The sequence below is a fragment of the Erinaceus europaeus genome, chromosome 7 (assembly GCF_950295315.1).
Source record: "Erinaceus europaeus chromosome 7, mEriEur2.1, whole genome shotgun sequence".
NCBI lineage: Eukaryota > Metazoa > Chordata > Mammalia > Eulipotyphla > Erinaceidae > Erinaceus > Erinaceus europaeus.
Window position 1 is genome coordinate 106,228,080 of NC_080168.1, and position 23,713 is coordinate 106,251,792.

The 23,713-nt window shown below is 44.3% G+C and overlaps 2 protein-coding genes across 7 annotated transcripts; one reads left to right on the top strand and one right to left on the bottom strand.

Moving 5' to 3' along the window:
* Window positions 1–11,263: 11,263 nt before the first annotated feature.
* Window positions 11,264–15,286, top strand: CDK4 (cyclin dependent kinase 4). 4 transcript variants are annotated; one of them, XM_060195025.1, is made up of 9 exons: window positions 11,264–11,411; window positions 11,526–11,657; window positions 11,870–12,194; window positions 12,346–12,481; window positions 12,600–12,767; window positions 12,913–13,022; window positions 14,179–14,229; window positions 14,368–14,503; window positions 14,841–15,286. In XM_060195025.1, exons 3-9 carry the CDS (start codon window positions 11,977–11,979, stop codon window positions 14,931–14,933), a joined length of 912 nt encoding a protein of 303 aa, XP_060051008.1. In that variant the 5' UTR covers window positions 11,264–11,411; window positions 11,526–11,657; window positions 11,870–11,976; the 3' UTR covers window positions 14,934–15,286. The 4 variants fall into 4 exon arrangements, with proteins under 4 accessions (XP_060051008.1, XP_016040857.1, XP_060051007.1 ...); XM_016185371.2 differs by having other exon boundaries at window positions 11,891–12,194; XM_060195024.1 differs by lacking the exon at window positions 11,526–11,657 and having other exon boundaries at window positions 11,280–11,474.
* Window positions 15,287–15,441: 155 nt separating this feature from the next.
* TSPAN31 (tetraspanin 31) lies at window positions 15,442–18,397 on the bottom strand. Of its 3 annotated transcripts, XM_060195026.1 has the most exons (7): window positions 18,078–18,303; window positions 17,434–17,601; window positions 17,094–17,174; window positions 16,919–16,990; window positions 16,644–16,775; window positions 16,271–16,381; window positions 15,442–16,174 (listed from the first exon to the last, which is right to left on the bottom strand). In XM_060195026.1, the coding sequence occupies exons 1-7, from the start codon at window positions 18,138–18,140 to the stop codon at window positions 16,100–16,102; spliced, it is 702 nt and encodes a 233-aa protein (XP_060051009.1). In that variant the 5' UTR covers window positions 18,141–18,303; the 3' UTR covers window positions 15,442–16,099. The 3 variants fall into 3 exon arrangements, with proteins under 3 accessions (XP_060051009.1, XP_007516726.1, XP_060051010.1); XM_007516664.3 differs by lacking the exon at window positions 16,919–16,990 and having other exon boundaries at window positions 18,078–18,397; XM_060195027.1 differs by lacking the exons at window positions 16,919–16,990; window positions 17,094–17,174; window positions 17,434–17,601.
* Window positions 18,398–23,713: the final 5,316 nt, after the last annotated feature.

Genomic DNA, 23,713 nt, shown 5'->3' on the forward strand with positions numbered 1-23,713 from the left:
GGTCCATGCTCCCAGAGGGATAGAGAATGGGAAAGCTATCAGGGGAGGGGATGGGATATGGAGATTGGGTGGTGGGAATTGTGTGGAGTTGTACCCCTCCTATCCTACGGTTTTGTTAATGTCTCCTTTCTTAAATAAAAAATAAATTTAAAAAAAATCTATGTTAGGAGGGCCTGCGGTAGCGCAGCAGGTTAAGTGCACATGGCACAAGGCTAAAGGACATGTTAAAGGATCCTGGTTCGAGCCCTCGGCTTCTTGCAGGAGGGTTGGTTCAAAAGCAGTGAAGTGGGTCTGCAGGTGTCTATCTTTCTCTTCCCCTCCCTGTCTTCCTCTCCTTCTCGATTTCTCTCTGTCCTATCCAACAACAACAGCAACTGCAACAAGGTCAACAGATTGGGAGAAAATGGCCTCCAGGAGCAGTGGATTTGTAGTGCAGCCACTGAGTCCCAGTCATAACCCTGGAGGCAAAAAATAAAGGAAAGAAAAATCTATGTTAGAACTAAAAAAATTTGTTAAAAACAAACAAACAAACAAGCAAAAACAGCTGGCATAGGGGAAAGCAAGGAAGAACAATGATCCCAAATAAAGAGTTTGAAAATAATGGAGGCTGGACAGTAGCGCAGTGGGTTAAGTGCACATGGTGTGAAGCTCAAGGACTGCTGTAAGGATCTCGGTTCAAGCCCCAGCTCCCCATCTTTGGACAATGAAGCAGGTCTGCAGGTGTCTATCTTTCTCTCCTCCTCTCGATTTCTTCTATCCTATCCGGCAGCAATAACAACAACAAGGGTAACAAAAGGGTAAAAATGGCCTACAGGACCAGTGGATTCGTAGTGCAGGCACCTAGCCCCAGTGATAACCCTGGAGGCAAAACAAAAAAAAAAGATTTGCAAAAGGGCACAAATATATTCTGATGCAATGTGGTTGTTTGGGGGTGGTGGTGGAGATAGTTTCCTTGGACATGTTTATTTCTACATTTACTCATTTCTCTACCAATTATGTAATTAACATCACACATGTAGACAATATTATACAGATACCATAGCATCTTCTTTTGTGTTTATTAGTTAATTTGATGGGACAGAGAGAAATTGAGAGGGAAAGGGGAGAGACATCTACAGCTCTGCTTCACCATTCATTAAGCTTCCCCCCTATAGGTAGGGGCTAGGGCCTTGAACCCATGTCCTTGTGTGTGGCAATCTGTGTGTTCAACTGAGTGCACTACAGCCTAGACCCCATACCATAGCATCTTACTGCTGAGGAAAACCAACAAGCCCAAGTATTTTTTTTTAATTAAAAATTTTTTTGATATATTTATTTATTTTCCCTTTTTGCCGCCCTTGTTGTTTTTTATTGTTGTTGTAGTAGAGTTGTAGTTGATATCATCATTGTTAGATAGGACAGAGAGGAATAGAGAAAGAGGAGGAAGACAGAGATGGGGAGAGAAAGACACCTACAGACCTGCTTCACTGCCTATGAAGCAACCCCCCTGCAGGTGGGGAGCCGGGGGCTCGAACCAGGATCCTTACACTGGTCCTCCTGTTTTGCACCATGTGTGCTTTTTTGTTGTTCTTTTTGCCTCCAGGGTTATTGCTGGAGCTCAGTGCCTGCATTAGGAATCCACTGCCCCTGGAGGCCTTCCCACCCCCCAATTATTTATTTATTTATTTTCTCTTTTGTTGTGCTTGTTTGTTTTTTGTTGTTTTTGTAGTTATTATTGTTGTTATTTTTATATTATTCTTTATACATTTATTTTATTTTATTGATTTCCTTTTGTTGCCCTTGTTTCATTGTTGTAGTTATTGTTGTTGTTGTTGTTATTGATGTTGTTGGATAGGACAGAGAGAAATGGAGAGAGGAGGGGAAGACAGAGAGGAGGAGAAAAAGATAGACACCTGCAGAATTGCTTCACCACTTGTGAAGTGACTCCCCTGCAGGTGGGGAGCCAGGGGCTTGAACCTGAATCCTTACTCCTGTCCTTGCCCTTTGCGCCATGTGCGCTTAACCCGCTGTGCTACCGCCTGACTCCCATTATTGTTGTTATTGATGTCATCATTGTTGGATAGGACAGAGAGAAATGGAGAGGAAGGGAAGACAGAGAGGAGCAGAGAAAGATAGACACTTGCAGACCTGCTGCACTGCTTATGAAGCGACTCCCCTGCAGGTAGGGAGCCGGGGTCTCAAACTGGTCTCCTTATGTCAGTCCTTGGGCTTTGCACCACGTGTGCTTAACCCACTGTGCTACCGCCCAACTCCCTCACCATGTGTGCTTACCCCTCTGCGCTGCAGCTCAACCCTCTAAAGTTTTTTTTAACTTTATTTATTTATTCCCTTTTGTAGCCCTTGTTTTATTGTGGTAGTTATTATTGTTGTTGTTGATGTCGTCTTTGTTAGATAGGACAGAGAGGAATGGAGAGAGGAGGGGAAGAGAGACGGGAAAGAAAGACACCTGCAGACCTGCTTCGCCGCCTGTGAAGCGACTCCCTGGAGGTGGGGAGCCAAGGGCTCAAACTGGGATCCTTTATTTTATTTCATTTTTAAAATTTTTTTATTTATGAGAAAGGAGGAGAGAGAAAGAACCAGAAATCACTCCGACACATGTGCTGCTGGGGATTGAACTCATGCTTGAGAGTCCAAAGCTTTAACACTGTGCCACCTCCAGGAACACTTGAACTGGGATCCTTTTTTTTTTTATTATTATTATTTTATTTAAGAAAGGATTAATTAACAAAACCATAGGGTAGGAGGGGTACAACTCCACACAATTCCCACCGCCCAATCTCCATATCCCACCCCCTCCCCCGATAGCTTTCCCATTCTCTATCCCTCTGGGAGCATGGACCCGGGGTCATTGAGGGTTGCAGATGGTAGAAGGTCTGGCTTCTGTAATTGCTTCCCCGCTGAACATGGGCGTTGACTGGTCGGTCCATACTCCCAGTCTGCCTCTCTCTTTCCCTAGTAGGATGGGTCTCTGGGGAAGCTGAGCTCCAGGACATATTGGTGGGGTCTTCAATCCAGGGAAGTCTGGCCGGCATCCTGATGACACCTGGAACCTGGTGAAAAGAGAGTTAACATACAAAGCCAAACAAATTGTTGAGCAATCATGGACGCAAAGCTTGGAAAAGTGGAGAGGAAGTATTAGGGAGGTACTCACTGCAAACTCTAGTGTACTTCTGCTTTCTTACTTTGGTGCCATACTCCAAACTCAGTCAATTTCTGCTTTGCGTTTCTACTTCTTTTTTTTTTTTTTTACATGCATAACATTCCCCAGATTCCATTTAACAATACATACCCACTATTTCATTCATCATTTTTCATGGACCTGTATTCTCCCCACCCACCCACCCCGGAGTCTTTTACTTTGGTGTAATACTCCAATTCCATTTCAGGTGTTTTCTTTTCTTGTGTTTTCTTTTCTAATCTTGTTTTTCAACTTTGGCCTGAGAGTGAGATCATCCCTTATTCATCCTTCTGTTTCTGACTTATTTCACTCAACATGATTTTTTCAAGGTCCATCCAAGATCGGCTGAAAACGGTGAAGTCACCATTTTTTACACCTGAGTAGTATTCCATTGTGTATATATACCACTCATCTGTTGTTGGACACCTGGGTTGCTTCCAGGTTTTGGCTATTACAAATTGTGCTGCCAAGAACATATGTGTACACAGATCTTTTTGGATGGATGTGTTGGGTTCCTTAGGATATATCCCCAGGAGGGGAATTGCAGGGTCATAGGGTAGGTCCATTTCTAGCCTTCTGAGAGTTCTCCAGACTGTTCTCCACAGAGGTTGGACCAATTGACATTCCCACCAGCAGTGCAGGAGGGTTCCTTTGACCCCACACCCTCTCCAGCATTTGCTGCTGTTACCTTTTCTGATGTGTGACATTCTCACAGGAGTGAAGTGATATCTCATTGTTGTCTTGATTTGCATTTCTCTGACAATCAGAGACTTGGAGCATTTTTTCATGTGTTTCTCAGCCTTTTGGATCTCTTCTGTGGTGAATATTCTGTCCAAGTCCTCCCCCCATTTTTGGATGGGGTTATTTGTTGTCTTGTTGTTGAGTCTGGCAAGCTCTTTATATATGTTGGTTATTAAACTCTTATCTGATGTATGGCATGTAAAGATCTTCTCCCATTCTGTGAGGGGTCTCTTGATTTGGGTAGTGGTTTCTTTTACTGTGAAGAAGCTTTTTAATTTGATGTAGTCCCATAGGTTTATACTTGCCTTAGTCTTCCTTGTAATTGGATTCGTTTCATTGAAAATGTCTTTAAAATTTATGCGGAAAAAAGTTCTTCCAATATTTTCCTCTAAGTATCTGATAGTTTCTGGTCTAACATCCAAGTCCTTGATCCACTTGGAATTTACTTTTGTATTTGGTGAAATACAGTGATTCAGTTTCATTCTTCTGCATGTTTCAACCCATTGTTTCCAACACCATTTGTTGAAGAGACTCTGCTTTCCCCATGTAATAGTCTGGGCCCCTTTGTCAAAGATTAGATGTCCATACGTGTGGGGCCTCATTTCTGGGCTCTCAATTCTATTCCACTGGTCAGTGTGTCTGTTCATGTTCCAGTACCAAGCAGTTTTGATGACAATGGCCCTATAATACAGTTTGAGATCTGGCAGTGTGATGCCTCCGGTTCTGTTCTTTTTTCTCAAGATTGTTTTGGCAATTCTAGGTCTTTTCTGGTTCCAGATAAACATTTGTAGCATTTTTTCTATTCTCCTAAAAAATGTGCTTGGGATCTTGATGGGGATACCATTAAATTTGTAGATGGCTCTGGGTAATATATTCATTTTGATGATATTAATTCTTCCAACCCATGAACATGGAATATCTTTCCACTTCTTTGTGTCTTTTTCAATTTCTTTGAGTAGTGACTCATAATTTTCAGTATACAAGTCTTTCACTTCTTTGGTTAGGTTTATTCCTAGATATTTTATTGTTTTTGTTGCTATAGAAAAAGAAACTGATTTCTGGATTTCAATTTCTTCTAACTTAGTGTTTGCATAGAGGAATGCCACTGACTTTTGAATGTTAATTTTATAGCCTGACACATTACTGTATTGCCTGATGATTTTCAAAAGCTTCTTGCTGGATTCCTTAGGTTTTTCCATGTATACTATCATGTCATCTGCAAATAAGGAGAGTTTGACTTCTTCTTTTCCAATCTGTATGCCTTTAATTCCTTGCTCCTGCCTGATTGCTATGGCAAGAACTTCCAACACTATGTTGAATAGTAATGGTGATAGTGGGCAGCCCTGTCTAGTACCTGATCTGAGGGGAAATGCTTCCAGTTTTTCACCATTGAGTATGATGTTGGCTGTAGGTTTGCTATATATAGACTCCACTATCTTCAGGAATTTTCCATCTATTCCTATTTTTTGTAGTGTTTTGATCATAAAGGGATGTTGTATTTTGTCAAAGGCTTTCTCTGCATCTATTGATATGACCATGTGGTTTTTGGTCTTGCTTTTGTTGATGTGGTGGATCACATTGATTGATTTACGTATATTAAACCAACCTTGCATGCCTGGGATAAACCCCACTTGGTCATGATGAACAATTTTTTTGATATACTTCTGTATCCGGTTGGCTAGAATTTTGTTCAATATTTTCGCATCTATGTTCATCAGAGATATTAGTCTGTAGTTTTCTTTTTTGGTTGTGTCCCTGTCTGCTTTTGGTATCAGGGTGATGTTGGCTTCATAGAAGCTGGCAGGGAGTATTCCAGTGTCTTCAATCTTCTGGAAGACTTTTAAAAGTAGAGGTATTAGTTCTTCTTTGAAAGTTTTGTAGAATTCATTTGTAAAACCATCTGGTCCAGGACTTTTATTTTTGGGAAAATTTTTGATAACTGTTTCAATTTCATTAGCTGTGATGGGCCTGTTCATGTTATCCACTTCCTCTTTACTTAGTTTTGGAAGTTGGTAGGTATCTAGGAAGTCATTCATTTCTTCCAGGTTCTCTAGCTTGGTGGCATATAGTTGTTCATAAAAGCCTCGCATGATATGTTGAATTTCTGCAGTGTCTGTTGTGATATCTCCTCTTTCATTTACTATCCGATTTATTTGGGTCTTCTCCCTTTTTTGTTTTGTGAATCTGGCTAAAGGTTTGTCGATTTTGTTTACTCTTTCAAAGAACCAACATTTACTTTCATTGATCTTTTGTATGGTTTTCCTATTCTAAATGTTATTTATTTCTGACCTAACTTTAGTAATTTCTGTCCTTCTGGTTGCTTTAGGATTCCTTTGTTGTTCTTCTTCTAGGTCTTTAAGATGTGCAAGCAGGCTGTTTATTTGTGCCTTTTCTTGTTTCCTAATGTGTGCTTGTATAGCTATGAACTTCCCTCTTAGGACTGCTTTAGCTGTGTCCCAAATATTTTGATAGCTTGTGTCTTCATTTTCATTGAACCGTCGAAACATTTTGATTTCTTCCTTGATTTCCTCTTTGACCCAGAAGTTGTTAAGAAGTGTACTGTTGAGCTTCCACATTTTGGCACTGTTACTAATCTTTTGTTGATTGTTAAGTGTTAGTTTAATTCCATTGTGGTCTGAGAAGATGCTTGGGATGATTTCAGTGCTCTTGAATAGGCTGATGCTGTCTTTGTGGCCTAACATATGGTCTATCCTTGAGAATGATCCATGTGGATTTGAGTAAAATGTGTATTCCAGTTTCTTGGGATGAATGACTCTGAAAATGTCCAATAGTTCTAGTTTATCTATCTCTTCATTTAGCTCCCTTATGTCTTTACTGATTTTCTGCCTGGATGATCTGTCAAGTTGAGATAGTGGGGTGTTGAAGTCCCCTACTATGATTGTGTTACTGTTAATATATTGCTGTAGCTCTTTCAGTAGAAGTTTGATGTATTTAGATGGCTTCTCATTGGGTGCATAGATATTAATAATTGTTAAGTCCTCTTGATTGACTGATCCTCTGAGCATTAAGTAGTGTGCATTCCTATCTTTTTTAATCTTATCTATTTTAAAGTCTATCATGTCAGATATGAGAATAGCTGTTCCTGCCCTTTTTTGTGGGCCATTGGCTTGAATGATAGTTTTCCATCCTTTCACTTTAAGTCTGTGTTTGTCTTGTTGCGTTAGGTGAGTTTCCTGTAGACAACATATTGTTGGGTTGTGTTTTCTGATCCATCTTCCTACTCTGTGTCTTTTAATAGGTGAATTCAGGCCATTGACATTTATTGATATCAAAGATTGAAGATATTTTAACGCCATTCTTGTAGAGTTTTAGAGTGTTTTGATATATGTCCTATTTGTGGTGGTCTGGTTGTTTATAGGAGACCTTTCAGAACTTCTTTCAGGGCAGGCTTGGTGATGGTTGCTTCCTTCAACTGTTGCTTTTCTGAGAAGGTTTTGATGCTTCCATCTAGTCTGAATGACAATCTAGCAGGATATAGTATTCTTGGGTGAAAGCCTTTCTCATTGAGCACTCAATAGATATCTTGCCATTCTCTTCTGGCCTGTAGTGTTTGTATGGAGAAGTCTGCTGCTAATCTTATGGTTTTCCTTTGTAGGTGACTCTTTGTTTTTCTCTTGCAGCCTTGAGGATCCTTTCTTTATCCTTATTCCTTTCCAATCTAAGTATGACATGTCTTGGTGTCTTTAGGTCTGGGTTAATTCTGTTTGGGACCCTCTGGGCTTCTTGAATCTTTATGTTTTTGGTGTTGTCTAGACTAGAGAAATTTTCAGCTATTATGGCCTGGAGAACGCTTTCTTCCTCCCCTTCTCTTTCTTCCTCTGGTAAGCCAATAATGCGTATATTGTTTCTTTTGAAGTCATCCCATAGGACTCTGTTGTTGTTTTCAGCATCTCTTAATCTCTTTTTGAGATCTCTTACTTCTTTTTTAGTTGTCTCTAATTCATCCTCAATCTTGCTAATTCTGTCTTCAGCCTCATAGATTCTATTCTCTCTGCCCTCTACTGTTTTCTGGAGTTCATCTATTTTGTTGCCCTGCTCTGATACTGTTTTAGCTTGTTCAGATAGTTGCCTTCTTAGCTCAGCGATTTCAGCTTTCAGCTCTCTAATAACCATGAGATTATTAGAATTTTCTTCCATATTCTCATTTGTTGTTCCTGCATTTCTGATTACAATTTTTTCAAATTCTTTACTCACTCCTGTTATTATTTCCTTAGCTAATGTTTGGATGTTGAACTCATTGTTTTGTGCTTCACCCTCTGGAGGACTTTTAGCTGGACTCTTGTCCTGGTTCGAGTCTCCAGTATTTTTTCTTGTTGTTTTTACCATTTTATATAAGTTAACAGTTTTTTCAATCCCTGAGTTGGAGTTCAGTGGTGTAAAAGCCTTTTTTTTTCCCCCTGTAGGCTATCAGAGCCTGAGGGCTTTTAAACTATCAATAGGCTTCTTAGCTTAATCACTGACTCCTGACCAAGAGATAAAGCAGGGTGTGGCAGAGATAATCCAGTGGTTATGCAAAGAGACTTTCACAGCCCCTCAGCTATGCCACCGAGGTATAGGTCTTCTCCTGAGTTTCCCGGTTAGATCTCTGTACCCTGGTGTACCCTGGTGTCCCTCCCTGTTGCTGCTCCAGATTCTGAGGGTAGTAGCAATGGAGACTCAGAGTTGCACTTGGTGAGTCTCTGGGGAGTCCTTTCCTCCCTTCAGCTGTCCCCTTGTTGGTGGAGCAGACTGGAGGTGGTGTCTCCACTGACAAACTGTCGAACTGTTAGCAGTCACTTAATCTCTCCTTAGGCCCCTCTCTCCTCTCTGTCACCAGCCATGCGTGTTTGTACTCACGGGTGATTTACTGGGTTTCTGTGGTCATTCTAGTCCTGTCTTGTTTCAGTCCGGGTGGTCTCCTTTGGTATTCCTAGTTGATCCGGGAGAGGAGAGGAGAGGAGAGAAAGCGATCTGCTGCTCGTAGCTCCGCCTCCGGAAGTCGAATCACCATCTAATTTTTAAAATTCTTTTTTATTTTTACAGATAGAGAGAAACTGAGAGGGGAAAGGGAAAATAGAGAGGGATAGAGACAGAGAGGCACATACAGGCAGCCCTGCTTCACCACTCATGAAGCTTTCACCTGCAGGTGGGGACTAGGGGCTTGAACATGGATCCTTATGCACTGTAATGTGTGCACTTAACTAGGTGCACCACCACCTGGCCCCAAACTGGGATCCTTATGCCAGTCCTTGCGCTTTTGCCACCTGCGCTTAACCCGCTGCGGTACCGCCCAACTCCCTAGGCCAAGTATTTTAATAATATTATTATTATTTTAATATTTATTCCCTTTTGTTGCCCCTGTTTTATTGTTGTAGTTATTATTGTTGTTGTTACTGATATCGTCGTTGTTGGATAGGACAGAGAAATCGAGAGAGGAGGGGAATACAGAGAGGGGGAGACAAAGATAGCAGACCTGTTTTACCACCTGTAAAGCGACTCCTCAGCATGTGGTGAGCCAGGGGCTTGAACCAGGATCCTAATGCCGGTCCTTGCGCTTTGCTTTGGGCCACGTTTGCTTAACCCGCTGCGCTACCACCCGACTACCTACAAGGCCAAGTATTACCGTTTCTGATTCATTAATAATTCCTCTATTAGATGGCCTATGGCCTCTGTTTTGACCATCTCAGAAAGGGATGGAAGTTGGAAAGTCAGTCTAGTCACTCTTCCTGTTGTGTTACTATATTAATATGCCCTCGGGCAGTCATTTAATCTCAATTTTGTCCTTAGATGGATATAGTCTACTTCCTATTTTATTTATTTAAAAAATTATTTTTTTATTAGAGAATGAGAAATTGAGGGGCGGGGGAGTTAAGAGAGAGGGAGAGAGGGAGTCGGGCGGTAGCACAGCGGGTTAAGCGCAGGTGGCGCAAAGCGCAAGGACTGACACAAGGATTCTGGTTCGAGCCCCTGGTTCCCCACCTGCGGGGGAGTCTCTTCACAGGCAGTGAAGCAGGTCTGCAGGTGTCTTTCTGTCTCCTTCTCTGTCTTCTCCTCCTCTCTCCATTACTCTCTGTCCTATTCAGCAACAACGACATCAATAATAACTACAAAAATAAAACAACAAGGGCAACAAAAGGGAATAAATAAATATTTAAAAATAAAATAAAAGAGAGACAGAGAAAAGGGACTTTTAAAAATCTTTTTAAAATATTTATTTTTTTAATATTTATTTATTCCCTTTTGTTCCCCTTGTTTTATTTCTGTAGTTATTATTGTTGTTGTCTCGGACCCTCCTCCTTGAGCACTGTAACATGTGCGCTTAACCAGGTACACCACCAGGCGGCCCCCCTTCCTATTCTGTATGACTGCACTGTTGGCTTCATCTTTACAAATAGCCAATCACTACTTTAAAAAGCTCATGACTTAAGATATACACATCATGGGAATCGGGCAGTAGCACAGGGGGTTAAGCACACGTGGTGCAAAGCGCAAGGACCGGAGGCAGGATCCTGGTTCGAGCCCCTCGCTCCCCACCTGCAGGGTGAAGCAGGTCTGCAGGTGTCTCTCTTTCTCTCCTCCTCTCTGTCTTCCTCTCCTCTCTCAGTTTCTCTCTGTCCTATGCAACAACGACAACAATAACTATAACAAGAAAACAAGGGTAACAAAAGGGAATAAATAAATATTTTTTAAAAAAGATATACACATAACACCGATAGGCTCTGTAAATATTTGTTGAATGAATGAAACAAAGATACAAATAAGAATATGTTTTTTCTGTGGTCCGGCAGGTGGCGCAGTGTTAAAGCTTTGGACTCTCAAGCATGAGGTCCCGAGTTCAATCCCCGGCAGCACATGTGCCACAGTGATGTCTGGTTCTTTCTCTCTTTTCCTGTCTTTCTCATAAATAAATAAAATCTTAAAAAAAAAAGATTATATTTTTTCATGGCCGTGGAGCAGAAAGGCGGCAGCAGCATCTGTCATCCCCCAACGTTCCCCTCCCCCCATGTGTAAAAAGTGAGAAACGTGTTAGGAGACCTGGAAGATACACTTGGCTCAGCCTACAGCCCAGAGTTGGGATCTGGGTGGCCAAGGTTGTCATGGTACCGCTTTGGACTCCACCCTCTCTAGTCTGCCCCGCTCTCTGCCTGATAGTGGCAGCTAGTCACGTGGTCTGCTGCGTAACCACACCTCTGCTCCTTTGAGCAATGTCAAGTAGTCACGTGTGATAGCAACAAATCACGTGGGTGCAATTCTAGCCTTCTCGGCCTCCTTTACACTCGAAGCCACGCCCCGGCGTCCCTCTGCGCATGAGCAATTGTCACGTATCCCCAAGGTCCGGCGCTCGCCCCGCCCCCCCAATTTCCGCGCGCCTCTTTGGCAGCTGGTCACATGGTGAGGGTGGGGGTAAGGGGGCCGCTCTAGGTTGCGGCCTGTGTCTATGATCGAGCCGTGGCGGCCAGCTGCCCGGGACAGAGCTCGAGTGTATGGCTCGGTAGGGACCCGCCGCTAGGCCAGGATAACGGGCCGTCCCCGCAGCACCTGGCAGGGGGGTGAGGTGAGTGCAGCCCCCCCTTCCCAGCAATCGGGATCGTTTCTCGCCCTCCAGGGATTACAAGGCCGACACGTTGTAGAAGGGTCGCTCCTGCGCGGGAATTGAGACTGGGTGTCGTATGGCCCTTTGTGGTCGGAGGGTCGTGTCATTTTGGAGACTTGGGGTGTTGGGTCTTCGATGCTGGGGGTGCGTGTCGTGTGTCATCTCCTTTGTGGGGCACGATGGGTCCCCAAGCAGAAGACGTTTTATTTTATTTTATTTTTATTTTATTCAACCTGGAGTCCCGTTGGCAGGAGGGGTTGGGGTGGACTCATTGTGTAATTTGAGTGGCCGGCCTCGTGGACGATGGGGGTTGGGGACGGGAGGGTGGTGTGGTGTCTTTGTTAAGTCCCTTGCAGGAGTTTCTTTTGTTGCTGCAGGCGCAGATCATCGGAACTCCGGAAGGAAGGAAGGATATTTCCGCCGTCTAAGCCCGTACATTTGCAGGCTCTGCCTTGCTCTGAGAATGGCCACCTCTCGATATGAGCCAGTGGCTGAGATTGGTGTCGGTGCCTATGGGACCGTGTACAAGGCCCGCGATCCCCACAGTGGCCACTTTGTGGCCCTCAAGAGTGTGAGGGTCCCCAACGGAGAAGGCGCTGGAGGGGGCCTCCCCATCAGCACAGTTCGAGAGGTGGCATTACTGAGGCGGCTGGAGGCATTTGAACACCCAAATGTTGTCCGGTGAGAAGGTGGGGGAGTGGGTAGTAAAAGGGGAAAAATAAGCAAAAACATTTAGGTGAGGAATGGTGGTTAGGAAGGAGTGGGGGATTTGAGAAAATAGGAGAGGTTGTGTTGGGTCAGAGGTGACTGAGTGATCATTTGTTCTGGCCAGGCTGATGGACGTCTGTGCCACCTCACGAACAGACCGGGAGACCAAAGTGACCCTGGTATTTGAGCATGTGGACCAAGATCTAAGGACGTATCTGGATAAGGCACCCCCACCTGGCTTGCCAGTGGAAACTATCAAGGTGTGTGTGATGGGCATAAACTGAGAGGTAGTTTGGAACCTTTGTGATAGAACTTATTGGGATTTCAGGAATGATGCCTAGTTTCCAGTGGCTCTGTAATCTCCCCCTTTCAAACCAGGATCTGATGTGCCAGTTCCTAAGAGGTCTAGATTTCCTTCATGCCAACTGCATTGTTCACCGAGACCTGAAGCCGGAGAACATTCTGGTGACAAGCAATGGAACAGTCAAGCTGGCTGACTTTGGCCTGGCCAGAATCTACAGTTACCAGATGGCACTTACACCAGTGGTCAGTAGAATGATGGTAGCCAAAGCGGGTTCTAGTTATGGGTAGAGAGTGATCACCCGTGGCAGTTGAGTTGGTATTTTGTGACTGCAGCCTGGCAGCTGTGTTACCTGATGGTAACAGAACTTTTATCCCCTCTTCCTGCTAGGTTGTTACACTTTGGTATCGTGCTCCAGAGGTTCTTCTGCAGTCTACATATGCAACACCTGTGGACATGTGGAGTGTTGGCTGTATCTTTGCAGAGATGTTTCGTAGAAGGTATGGAACCAAAGTATCCTGAATTATTCTTGAGTTTCCCAAATGTCTTATTCATAAGCCGTCTGTCTGTCTGTTTGTCTGTGTCTCTCTCTCTTTCTACATACCATCCCTGTTCTTTCACTTGAGGACTGCCTTGTCTATAACCAGAAACTGAGTTTTTGTTTTGAAATTAGGGGTTTCCAGTGGGCTGGGTGGTAGCACAGCGGGTTAAGCACACATGGCATGAAGTGCAACTGGCTAAGGATTCTGGTTTGAGCTCCCGGCTCCCCATTTGCACGGGAAGTTGCTTTACAAATGGTGAAGCAGGTCTGTAGGTGTCTTTCTCTCCCCCTCTCTGCCTTCCCATCCTCTCAATTTCTCTCTGTCCCCCCAGCAATAGCCCTGGAGGAAAAATGAAGAAGGGATTTCAGTGGTCTGGGCACAGTATGAAACTATATTCCTGTGGTTGGGGAAATGGCACAATGAATAAAGCATTGAACTCTCAAGCATTAAGTTCTGAGTTCAGTCCCTGGCAGCACATGCACCAGAGTGATAACTGGTTCTCTGTCTCTCTCTTCCTATCTTTCTCATTAAAAAATTAAAAGAGAGAAGAAATTGGGCACTTCAGGCCCCTTACTCCCCCCATACCCTCTGCTTTCATTTTTATCTTTTTTTAAAAAAAAATTATTTTATTTACTTACTAATGAGGAAGATAGGAGGAGAAAGAACCAGACATCACTCTAGTACATGTGCTGCCAGGGATTGAACTCAGGACCTCCTGGCTTGAGAGTCCAATGCTTTATCCACTGCGCCACCTCCTGAACCACCTTTCATTTTTATCTTTTAGTGCTTTAATACTTAACACAAAAGCAGAAGATTTCAGGAATATAGGTTTTTTTTTTTTTAAGATTTTATTTATTAACAAGAAAGATAGGAGAGTAAGCACCTGGCTTCGCTCTGGTACATGTGCTGCTGGGGATTGAACTCTGTACTTAGGCTTGAGAGTTCAATGCTTTATCTGTGCCATCTCCCCGACCACAGGAATGTAATTTCAGGCTCTGCCCAACACTGAAGGTCTATGCACCTTCCACCCCCTTTGGAACAATTCAAGCAGTGATCATTCTGCTGCCCTATCTGTGAAAATGACAGCACTGTTTTATGTCTTTTCTCACCTTAGGCCTCTCTTCTGTGGAAACTCTGAAGCTGACCAGTTAGGCAAAATCTTTGAGTAAGTGGCCATGATGGGGGTTGGGATTTTCCATTCTGAGTACTTCCCTTTCTGCTGAGTTTTGGATGGCAACTGCCTCTGCCCCTGGGGTTGGAGGGTGGCGAACTCTCCTGACCATGGCTTTCCTGTTTCTCATAGTCTGATTGGGCTACCCCCAGAAGAAGACTGGCCCCGAGATGTGTCTCTACCCCGAGGAGCCTTTTCTCCCAGAGGGCCCCGTCCAGTGCAGTCAGTGGTGCCTGAAATGGAGGAATCTGGAGCACAGCTACTCCTGGTACTGGGCTCGGGCTTGGGCACAGCCATGGGGTGAGATTGAGGTGAAAATCAGAACCATAACTTGGTGGATGAAGTACTTTTGATCTAAAAAAAAAAAAAGGGATATTGAGAATAGTCATCTTAAGTATTGTTGAAGTTATTTTCTTTCTTTTTTTGTAAATTATTTATTTACCAGAGCACTGCTCAGCTGTGGCTTATGGGGGTGCAGGGGATTGAACCTGGGACCCTGGAGCCTCAGGCATGAGAATCTCTTTGCATAACCATTATGCTGTCTACCCCCACCCTTGTTGAAGTTATTTTCCACAGGATTTTCTGACCCTGATCTCTCTTCTCAGGAGATGCTGACTTTTAACCCCCACAAGCGGATCTCGGCTTTCCGAGCCCTGCAACACCCTTACCTGCGGACCGGAGAGGATCAGCTAGAGTGAGCAGTGGCGTGGCTGCAACAGGACCAGTAGCAGAGAAGCTGTCACTCTGGTCTGTAGACCAGCTGAGTGGAGAATCTCCCCCACCGAAGACCATCTCTGCTTCTATCTTTGAGGCTGTGGAGATTCCACCGCCACTTTTTTTTACACAGAATATTTTGCTGCCTTAATGACATTCCCTTCCTATTCCCCCTTTTGAGACTTCCCCTTTCCCTCCCTCCCCACTATTTCCTTATACCCAGAGGTGTGTCCTTTGTTTTCACCTTCCCTACCTTGATATTGGGGTCCTTTTTTATACAAGAAAACAAACCATGCTCTTTTTTCATATACACATATATATTATACATATAACTGTTTCTCTGTTTGACTTTGCCACTTGGGGATTTAGAAAAGGCACTTGAGAGATGGAACTGCAGAATCTTAAAGAGATTGCATTAGGTCACAAGGACAACAAAGTCAGTGGAGCCCCTCAATAGGCAAAGAAAGGCACTCAAAGTTTTTTCTTTGAATATGGAGTTAAAATGGCTTTTATTTTAAGTCACTGAACTTGTCCAAATAGGGTTCTGCTTATTACAAGTTCTCTGTAGTCTTCTTCCTGGAGCCACCTCTGATAAACACTTGGAGCCAGACCAAGATGTGTTGAGATGGTCCACGATACAAAAAGGAGAGATAGGGAAACAGCCAGGAGTGAGTGGCTCAGACCCCTCACCTCATCTCCAATCCCAGGACTGTGCCATATCCATTGGGGGCGGAAGGGAGGGAGTAAGTTTTCCTTTTTTCCTTGTGGTATTACTAAAACATGTCAAGGCATAAAGCCTAGTTACTCAATCATATTTTTAAGGTTTAAACCTTTATGTTTTATTTATTATTGGATGGAGACAGAAATTGAGAAGGGAGGGGAAGATAGATACCTGCAGCCTTGCTTCACCACTTGTGGAACTTTCCTCCTGCAGGTGGGGACCAGGGTCTTGAACCTGGGTCCTTGCACATTGTAATGTGAGCGCTTAACCAAGTGCAACACTGCCTAGCTCCCTGTTAACTCAGTCATCTTTAGGGGCGATAGCTAACGGCCTTTACTTTTTCTCAAACGAAAAGGGCTATAGACCCGTAGGTTTTCCCTAAGGGTGAGAGAAAGACAGGGTAGGAGAAAAGTCCTGAGATCTTAAGTCTCATAGAAAGGCACTGGGGTTGGCACGAGGATCCTTCTGGTTCCGGAATCTCATTGCTAGCCAAACACCAAGGATCTGTAGGAGGGAAAAAAAAAAAAGATAAAACACACAGTCTGGATTTCTGGGGCTCACACTTGAAGGTGTAGAGATGAGAAAACTAGCAAATATTACCTCTGTAAAGCTAAAGAAGAGTCCGACACCTCCCAGGATTTTCAGGGCTTCATCTGAATGCTTCAGAAATTTCTCTCCACACAACTGGCACGTTTTCCACTTTCTGCAGCTCTGAAGAGAAACAAGTGTGTGCTGGGATGGGGCAGAGTTGCTAAGTTACTTTATCCCACTGCCTATGGTAGAAAGTCCTGGGTGTGATTTACTACTTTTCGATCAGTATCCTGCAAACATCCGACTTAGCTAGTTCTCTAGTCTCTACCCACCCCATCAGCACACACAAGAGAGCTGCTCTGAAGGTAATCACATTTAAAGTAAAACCTGTGGGTTGGGACATTGTCCTTATCCAGCCCTCCCCAACCCCTCCCTCACTCACTGCAGCACAGAAAGCATAATCTTGTTGATGCAGGGTTGTGAGGTTGAACAAGCCACAACAATCAAAACTTCTTTCCAGTTCATGCTGGGTTTTGTTGCTCATAACCCGCCAAGAAGCATTGATGACATCTGTCTGGAGGATACAAGCAGGGGGAAATCAGTTGATGTTTGCTAATAAACTTAAAAATCCTCCTGATTGACAAGTACACCAACTTCCCTATTTCAGATAAGTAGCACTCTGAAGCAAAGGTATATCACAGACATAGTGGTATTCACCTCAGGGTCTCCTAGATCATCTTCATGGAAACTTAGCCAGACATCCCAGAGGAAGCAACAGTCTGAAAGGAGCTGACCTATGATCTCTGAGACCAGACTGGGTGGAGGAAGTTAGAGGATATTCAAGAGGAAATAAAGAAAAAGGGCAAGAACCTGAGATGGCATATCCCCTTACCTGTGTGTTCTGGTTAATAGCCAGACATGAGCAAGAGATGCCAAACTGGAAAATAAAGACCAAACCGAGGATGATCATGTACTGAGAGGGAGAGTTAGGGAAGGAAAAAAAAAAAAAGAACTAGATTCCTTTGTGTCTTACCTTTAACAACCATCTAAGCTTTTCTATTTATGGAATGTATGTAACCCATATCCCTTAAAAATGAACATCAGCTTTTGTTTCATAGAATATGGTATAGGACAGAGGCATGTCCCCAAGGTTCTTGGGGTCCCAACCTCCTCTTACTAGACAACTCGTCCACCCTAGAACCTCTGGGTCCCCATCACTCAGGTCAGGATACAAAGAACAGCAGTACTTGGTGGTGGTTGACAGCACCCACCAGTCCAACCACTGCGATGAGGAGAAGGAAAACTCCTACGGCAATGACTCCTCCGATGATTCGGATGCTGGACACCAAGCCCAAGCCTGTACCCCAGGCAGCTACTCCAATGAGCAATAAGCCCACCAGCTATGGGAAACAGAACAGGATGCAAACAATTTTGGTTACGTATAGCACAAGCAAAGATCATAAGGGGGGCTTGAGCAACAAAGTGGTTGTATGTAAATGAGGAAGAGTAAAGTGCCAAGAGGAGCAGGAGCATCCTGGGCGGTCCTATCCATCGCCAGAAGAGAATGGCAGGAGTCATGGAGTCCATGAATATGAAAACAGGCTAAAGCTATGGGGGGAGGCGCGCGCGCGCACACACACACACACACACACACAAATTCACATGAGGAAGAAATAGGCCTTCATGCTCACAGCTTTCAATTCATTCATGCCCCCCCCCCCCCATCCTCTGATCACCGGAAGCCTCCCCTCTTCCCAAGGAAGTCCCTGGGAATCTTCCCAGAACCCTCGGTACACCCCCTCGCCACCGGAAGTCCCCTGGAGATTCTCCCCACTCCACGTTCGGCCTGGACAATCCCCCACCTCCAAAACCTCACCATGTAGACCACGTTGAGAGCACACAGCGCATTCTTGGAACAGGCAAAGCCGCCACAAACCATCTCTCCACCTTTGGGGACCCAAGTGGTCCCAAGGACGTTGGGGGAGGGTCTTGGGGACCGTCTTCTTGGGCCCCGACAGCTTCTGTCTCTTTAAATCGAGTCCAGCCAAACCCGGTCCTTTGCGCCTGCACCGACCCACCCCTGCCTCTCTCTAGATTGGCGAAACTCCCGGCTAATCCACGACGTCGACGGCTTCGATGCCAATCAATCTACATTACGTCATTAGCCCGCCTCCCGGGCCCTCCTTTAGGTTCTTTATTGGATGGATTTTTCTAGGGGCAGGGCTTCTGTAGAGTCTCATCCGAGCCATAGCCTTAACTTCAAAACCCCGGGTTGAAATCCTATTTCTCTATGGTCGGTAACTGGATTAGAGAGCTAACGATCAGGAGAAGGCTCTGGACAAATTCTAATGAAGAAAGAGAAATGTGGCTCCTAGAGGAGAGCGAATAGGGCTCCGCCCCTCCAGGGAGCACCCAACCCCGCCCCTTTCCCCTAATCCTGCAGTGACCTCATGATGACAGGATCCTTTGTAGGTATTGCATCACGCCCCAGAACCCTCAGAGAAGCAAAACATTAAGCAATTTAGTTAAGCCACAAAAGGCACAGCAATACCCAGAAAACTCCTGTGTTCTCAAGAATGAACGTCCAGTCATACTTTCTTTTTCTTTTTTTAATATTTATTTATTTATTCCCTTTTTGTTGTCCTTGTTTTATTGTTGTGGTTATTATTGTTGTCATGGTTGGATAGGACAGAGAGAAATGGAGAGAGGACAGGAAGACAGAGGGGGAGAGAAAGACAGACACCTGCAGACCTGCTTCACCGCTTGTGAAGCGACTCCCCTGCAGGTGGGGAGCCGGGGCTCGAACCGGGATCCTTACGCCAGTCCTTGAGCCGGTCTTTGCGCTTTGCGCCACCTGCGCTTAACCCGCTGCGCTACAGCCCGACTCCCTTTTTTTTTTTTTTTTTTTTTAAACCAGAGCACTGATCAGATGTGGTGGTTTATGGTGATATGGGGGACTGAACCTGGGATTTTGGAGCCTCAAGCTTGACGGTCTGTTTGCATAACCATTATATCTACCCCCGCACCTCTTTTTTCTTTTTAAAATAAGTTCAGAGCACTGTTGAGCTCTGGCTTGTGTTAATGCTGGGGACTCAGAACCTGTGACCTTGGAGCCACAGCAAGAACATCTTTTTGTTGAACCATTATGCTATCTTTTCGGACTCCATATCTCCTTTTAAAGGGGTGTGAATACACTAGAAATTCATTGTGGAGGACTTGGATGTTAGGCCAGAAACTATCAGATACTTAGAGGAAAATATTGGAAGAACTTTTTTCCGCATAAATTTTAAAGACATTTTCAATGAAACGAATCCAATTACAAGGAAGACTAAGTCAAGTATAAACCTATGGGACTACATCAAATTAAAAAGCTTCTTCACAGCAAAAGAAACCACTACCCAAACCAAGAGACCCCTCACAGAATGGGAGAAGATCTTTACATGCCATACATCAGATAAGAGTTTAATAACCAACATATATAAAGAGCTTGCCAGACTCAACAACAAGACAACAAATAACCCCATCCAAAAATGGGGGGAGGACTTGGACAGAATATTCACCACAGAAGAGATCCAAAAGGCTGAGAGACACATGAAAAAATGCTCCAAGTCTCTGATTGTCAGAGAAATGCAAATCAAGACAACAATGAGATATCACTTCACTCCTGTGAGAATGTCACACATCAGAAAAGGTAACAGCAGCAAATGCTGGAGAGGGTGTGGGGTCAAAGGAACCCTCCTGCACTGCTGGTGGGAATGTCAATTGGTCCAACCTCTGTGGAGAACAGTCTGGAGAACTCTCAGAAGGCTAGAAACGGACCTACCCTATGATCCTGCAATTCCCCTCCTGGGGATATATCCTAAGGAACCCAACACATCCATCCAAAAAGATCTGTGTACACATATGTTCTTGGCAGCACAATTTGTAATAGCCAAAACCTGGAAGCAACCCAGGTGTCCAACAACAGATGAGTAGCTGAGCAAGTTGTGGTATATATACACAATGGAATACTACTCAGCTGTAAAAAATGGTGACTTCACCGTTTTCAGCCGATCTTGGATGGACCTTGAAAAAATCATGTTGAGTGAAATAAGTCAGAAACAGAAGGATGAATACGGGATGATCTCACTCTCAGGCCAAAGTTGAAAAACAAGATTAGAAAAGAAAACACAAGTCGAACCTGAAATGGAATTGGAGTATTACACCCAAGTAAAAGACTCTGGGGTGGGTGGGTGGGTGGGGAGAATACAGGTCCATGAAAGATGATGAATGACATAGTGGGGGTTGTATTGTTAAATTGGAATCTGGGGAATGTTATGCATGTAAAAAAAAAAAAAGAAGTAGAAACGCAAAGCAGAAATTGACTGAGTTTGGAGTATGCCACCAAAGTAAGAAAGCAGAAGTACACTAGAGTTTGCAGTGAGTACTCTCCCTAACACTTCCTCTCCACTATTCCAAGCTTTGGGTCCATGATTGCTCAACAATTTGTTTGGCTTTGTATGTTAACTCTCTTTTCAGTCATCAGGTTCCAGATGCCACCAGGATGCCGGCCAGACTTCCCTGGATTGAAGACCCCACCAATGTGTCCTGGAGCTCAGCTTTCCCAGAGACCCACCCTACTAGGGAAAGAGAGAGGCAGACTGGGAGTATGGACCGACCAGTCAACGCCCATGTTCAGCGGGGAAGCAATTACAGAAGCCAGACCTTCTACCTTCTGCAACCCTCAATGACCCTGAGTCCATGCTCCCAGAGGGATAGAGAATGGGAAAGCTACTGGGGAGGGGGTGGGATATGGAGATTGGGTGGTGGGAATTGTGTGGAGTTGTACCCCTCCTACCCTATGGTTTTGTTAATTAATCCTTTCTTAAATAAAAAAATTTAAAAAATAAATTAATTAATTAAAAAAAAAAAGAAATTCATTGTGGAAAACAGCAATCCCCAGTCCATGCATTCCCGTATGTGACAAAGCCACAGGTACACTTGGGTGTGCTTGTATCTTCAGAGTGTATGGCTGACCCAGGGCTTACAAAACACGATGAAGAGAGGAGTCTGGAGCATGAGTGAATATGGAATGGAATCCTCTTCACATTTTCACTCTAGGTTGTGCATGATAGTTAATTTATATATTTGCCTCCAGGGTTTTTGCTGGGCCTCGGTGCCAGCACCACAAACCCACTGCTTCTGGAGACTATTTTCCCCCCTTTTTGTTGCCCTTGTTGTTTATTTTTTTGTTGTGGTGGTAGTTATTATTGTTGTTATTGATATTGTTGTTGTTGGACAGAACAGAGAAATGGAGAGGGGAGGGGAAGGCAGAGAGGGGGAGAGAAACATAGACACCTGCAGACCTGCTTCACCGCTTGTGAAGTAACCCCCCTGTAGATGGTGAGCCGAGGGCTGAACCGGGATCCCTACGCTGGTCCTTGCGCTTTCGCTATGTGCGCTTAACCCACTGCACTACCAGGCGATGCCCAATATATATTTATTAAGAGTTTTGACACACTGTCCTTTTCATGGGAATGGGTAAAGGCAAAATTCTTTTCTCTCAAGTGAAAGAAGTTCTAGTAGGGGGAGTCAGGCGGTAGTGCAGCGGGTTAAGCGCACGTGGCACAAAACGGAAGGACCAGCATAAGGATCCCGGTTCGAGCCCCCGGCTCCCCACCTGCAGGGGAGTCCCTTCACAGGCGGTGAAGCAGGTCTGCATGCAGTGTCTATTTCTCTCCCCCTTTCTGTCTTCCCCTCCTCTCTCGATTTCTTTCTGTCCTATTCAACAACAATGACATAAATAACAACAACAATAACTACAACAATAAAACAAGGGCAACAAAAGGAAATAAATAAACATAAAAAAAGGGAAAAAAAGTTCTAGTAGGAATTTCAAAATGAAAATCCTATTTTCTTTTTTAAACTTTTTAATTTTTAAATATTTTTTATTTATTTATTTTCCCTTTTGTTGCCCTTGTTTTTTATTGTTGTTGTAGTTATTGTTGTTGTTGTTGATGTCGTTTTGGATAGGACAGAAAGAAATGGAGAGAGGAGAGGGGACGACAGAGAGGGAAAGAAAGACACCTGCAGACCTGCTTCACCGCCTGTGAAGCAGCCCCCCTGCAAGTGCGGAGCTGGGAGCTCGAACCAGAATCTTTATGTCGGTCCTTGCACTTCGCGCCAGGTGCACTTAACCCACTGTGTTACCACCCGGCTCTCCTTAAACTTTTTTTTTAATTTGCTTTTTCCCCCTTTTGTTGCCCTTGTTGTTTTTTTATTGGTGTTGTAGTTATTGGTGTTGTTATTGATGTTGTCGTTGTTGGATAGGACAAAGAGAAATGGAGAGAGGAGGGGAAGACAGAAATGGAGAGAGAAAGATAGACACCTGCAGACCTGCTTCACTGCCTGTGAAGCGACTCTCCTGCAGGTGGGGAGCCGGGGGCTCGAACCAGAATCCTTATGCTGGTCCCTGCGCTTTGCGCCACGTGCACTTAACCTGCTGTGCTTACCGCCCACCCCCCGAAAATCCTACTTTCTAGCCTACAGCATATTTGTTTGTGTGTACTTGTATTTTTTAATATTTAAACTTTATTTATTTATTATTGGATAGAGAAATTGAGAGGGTGAGATAGAAAGAGGGAGACAGACACCTGCAGCCCTGCTTCACCGCTCATGAAGTTTTCCCCTGCAGGTGGGGACTGGGGGTTTGAACTTGGGTCCTTGCACACATGTGCGCTCAACCAGTTGCGCCACCACCCAGCCCCTGTACTTGGATTTTCTAAAAAAGTTATTAATAAATATTTTATTTGGGGGGGTCGGGCGGTAGCGCAGTTGGCACAAAGCGCAAGGACTGCCGTAAGAATCCCAGTTCGAGCCCCCGCCTCCCCACCTTCAGGTGAGTCACTTCACAGGCGACTTAACAGGTCTGCATGTGTATCTTTCTCTCCCCCACTCTGTCTCCCCTCCTATCTCCATTTCTTGCTGTCCTATCCAGCCACAATGACAGCAATGACAACAACAACAATAATATTAACAATGATAAACAACAAGGGCAACAAAAGGGAAAAATAGCCTCCAGGAACAGTGGACTTGTAGTGCAGGCACTAAGCCCCAGGATAGTCCTGGAGGCAAAAATAAAATAAATAAAATATTTTATTTGGTTATTATTTATTGGGGAGAAATCAAGAGGGAAGAGAGAGAGAGAGAGAGAGAGAGAGAGACCTGCAGCTCTGCTTCTCTGCTCATGTAGCTTTCCCCTTGTGCAAGTGAGGATTGGAGGCTTGAACCCAGATCCTTGTGAATTGTAACATGTGTGCTCAACTAGGTGTGCCACCAACTGGTCCCAGAATTATTTATTTTAAAGATTATTTATTTACTAATGAGAGAGCAAGAGGTATGTGTAGGTAGTGGAGGGAAAACCAAAGCATCACTCTGCCTCATGCTGTGCAAGACTTTGTGCGTTTGGATCCAATGCTTTATCCACTCCGATACCTCACAGGACACTGTCTTGAATTCTGTTTTATTATTATT

What these genes read in the sequence shown, in the direction of transcription:
- CDK4 (XM_060195025.1), top strand. Translation starts at nt 11,977, where the DNA reads ATGGCCACCTCTCGATATGAGCCAGTGGCTGAGATTGGTGTCGGTGCC. An exon ending in GCAGAGATGTTTCGTAGAAG is followed by an intron (nt 13,023 to 14,178) that starts GTATGGAACCAA and finishes TTCTCACCTTAG; the next exon opens with GCCTCTCTTCTGTGGAAACT. An exon ending in CTGGAGCACAGCTACTCCTG is followed by an intron (nt 14,504 to 14,840) that starts GTACTGGGCTCG and finishes CTCTCTTCTCAG; the next exon opens with GAGATGCTGACTTTTAACCC.
- TSPAN31 (XM_060195026.1), bottom strand. Translation starts at nt 18,140, where the DNA reads ATGGTTTGTGGCGGCTTTGCCTGTTCCAAGAATGCGCTGTGTGCTCTC. An exon ending in ATTATGCTTTCTGTGCTGCA is followed by an intron (nt 16,382 to 16,643) that starts GTGAGTGAGGGA and finishes GTTTCTCTTCAG; the next exon opens with AGCTGCAGAAAGTGGAAAAC. An exon ending in TCTTCTTTAGCTTTACAGAG is followed by an intron (nt 16,175 to 16,270) that starts GTAATATTTGCT and finishes TCCCTCCTACAG; the next exon opens with ATCCTTGGTGTTTGGCTAGC.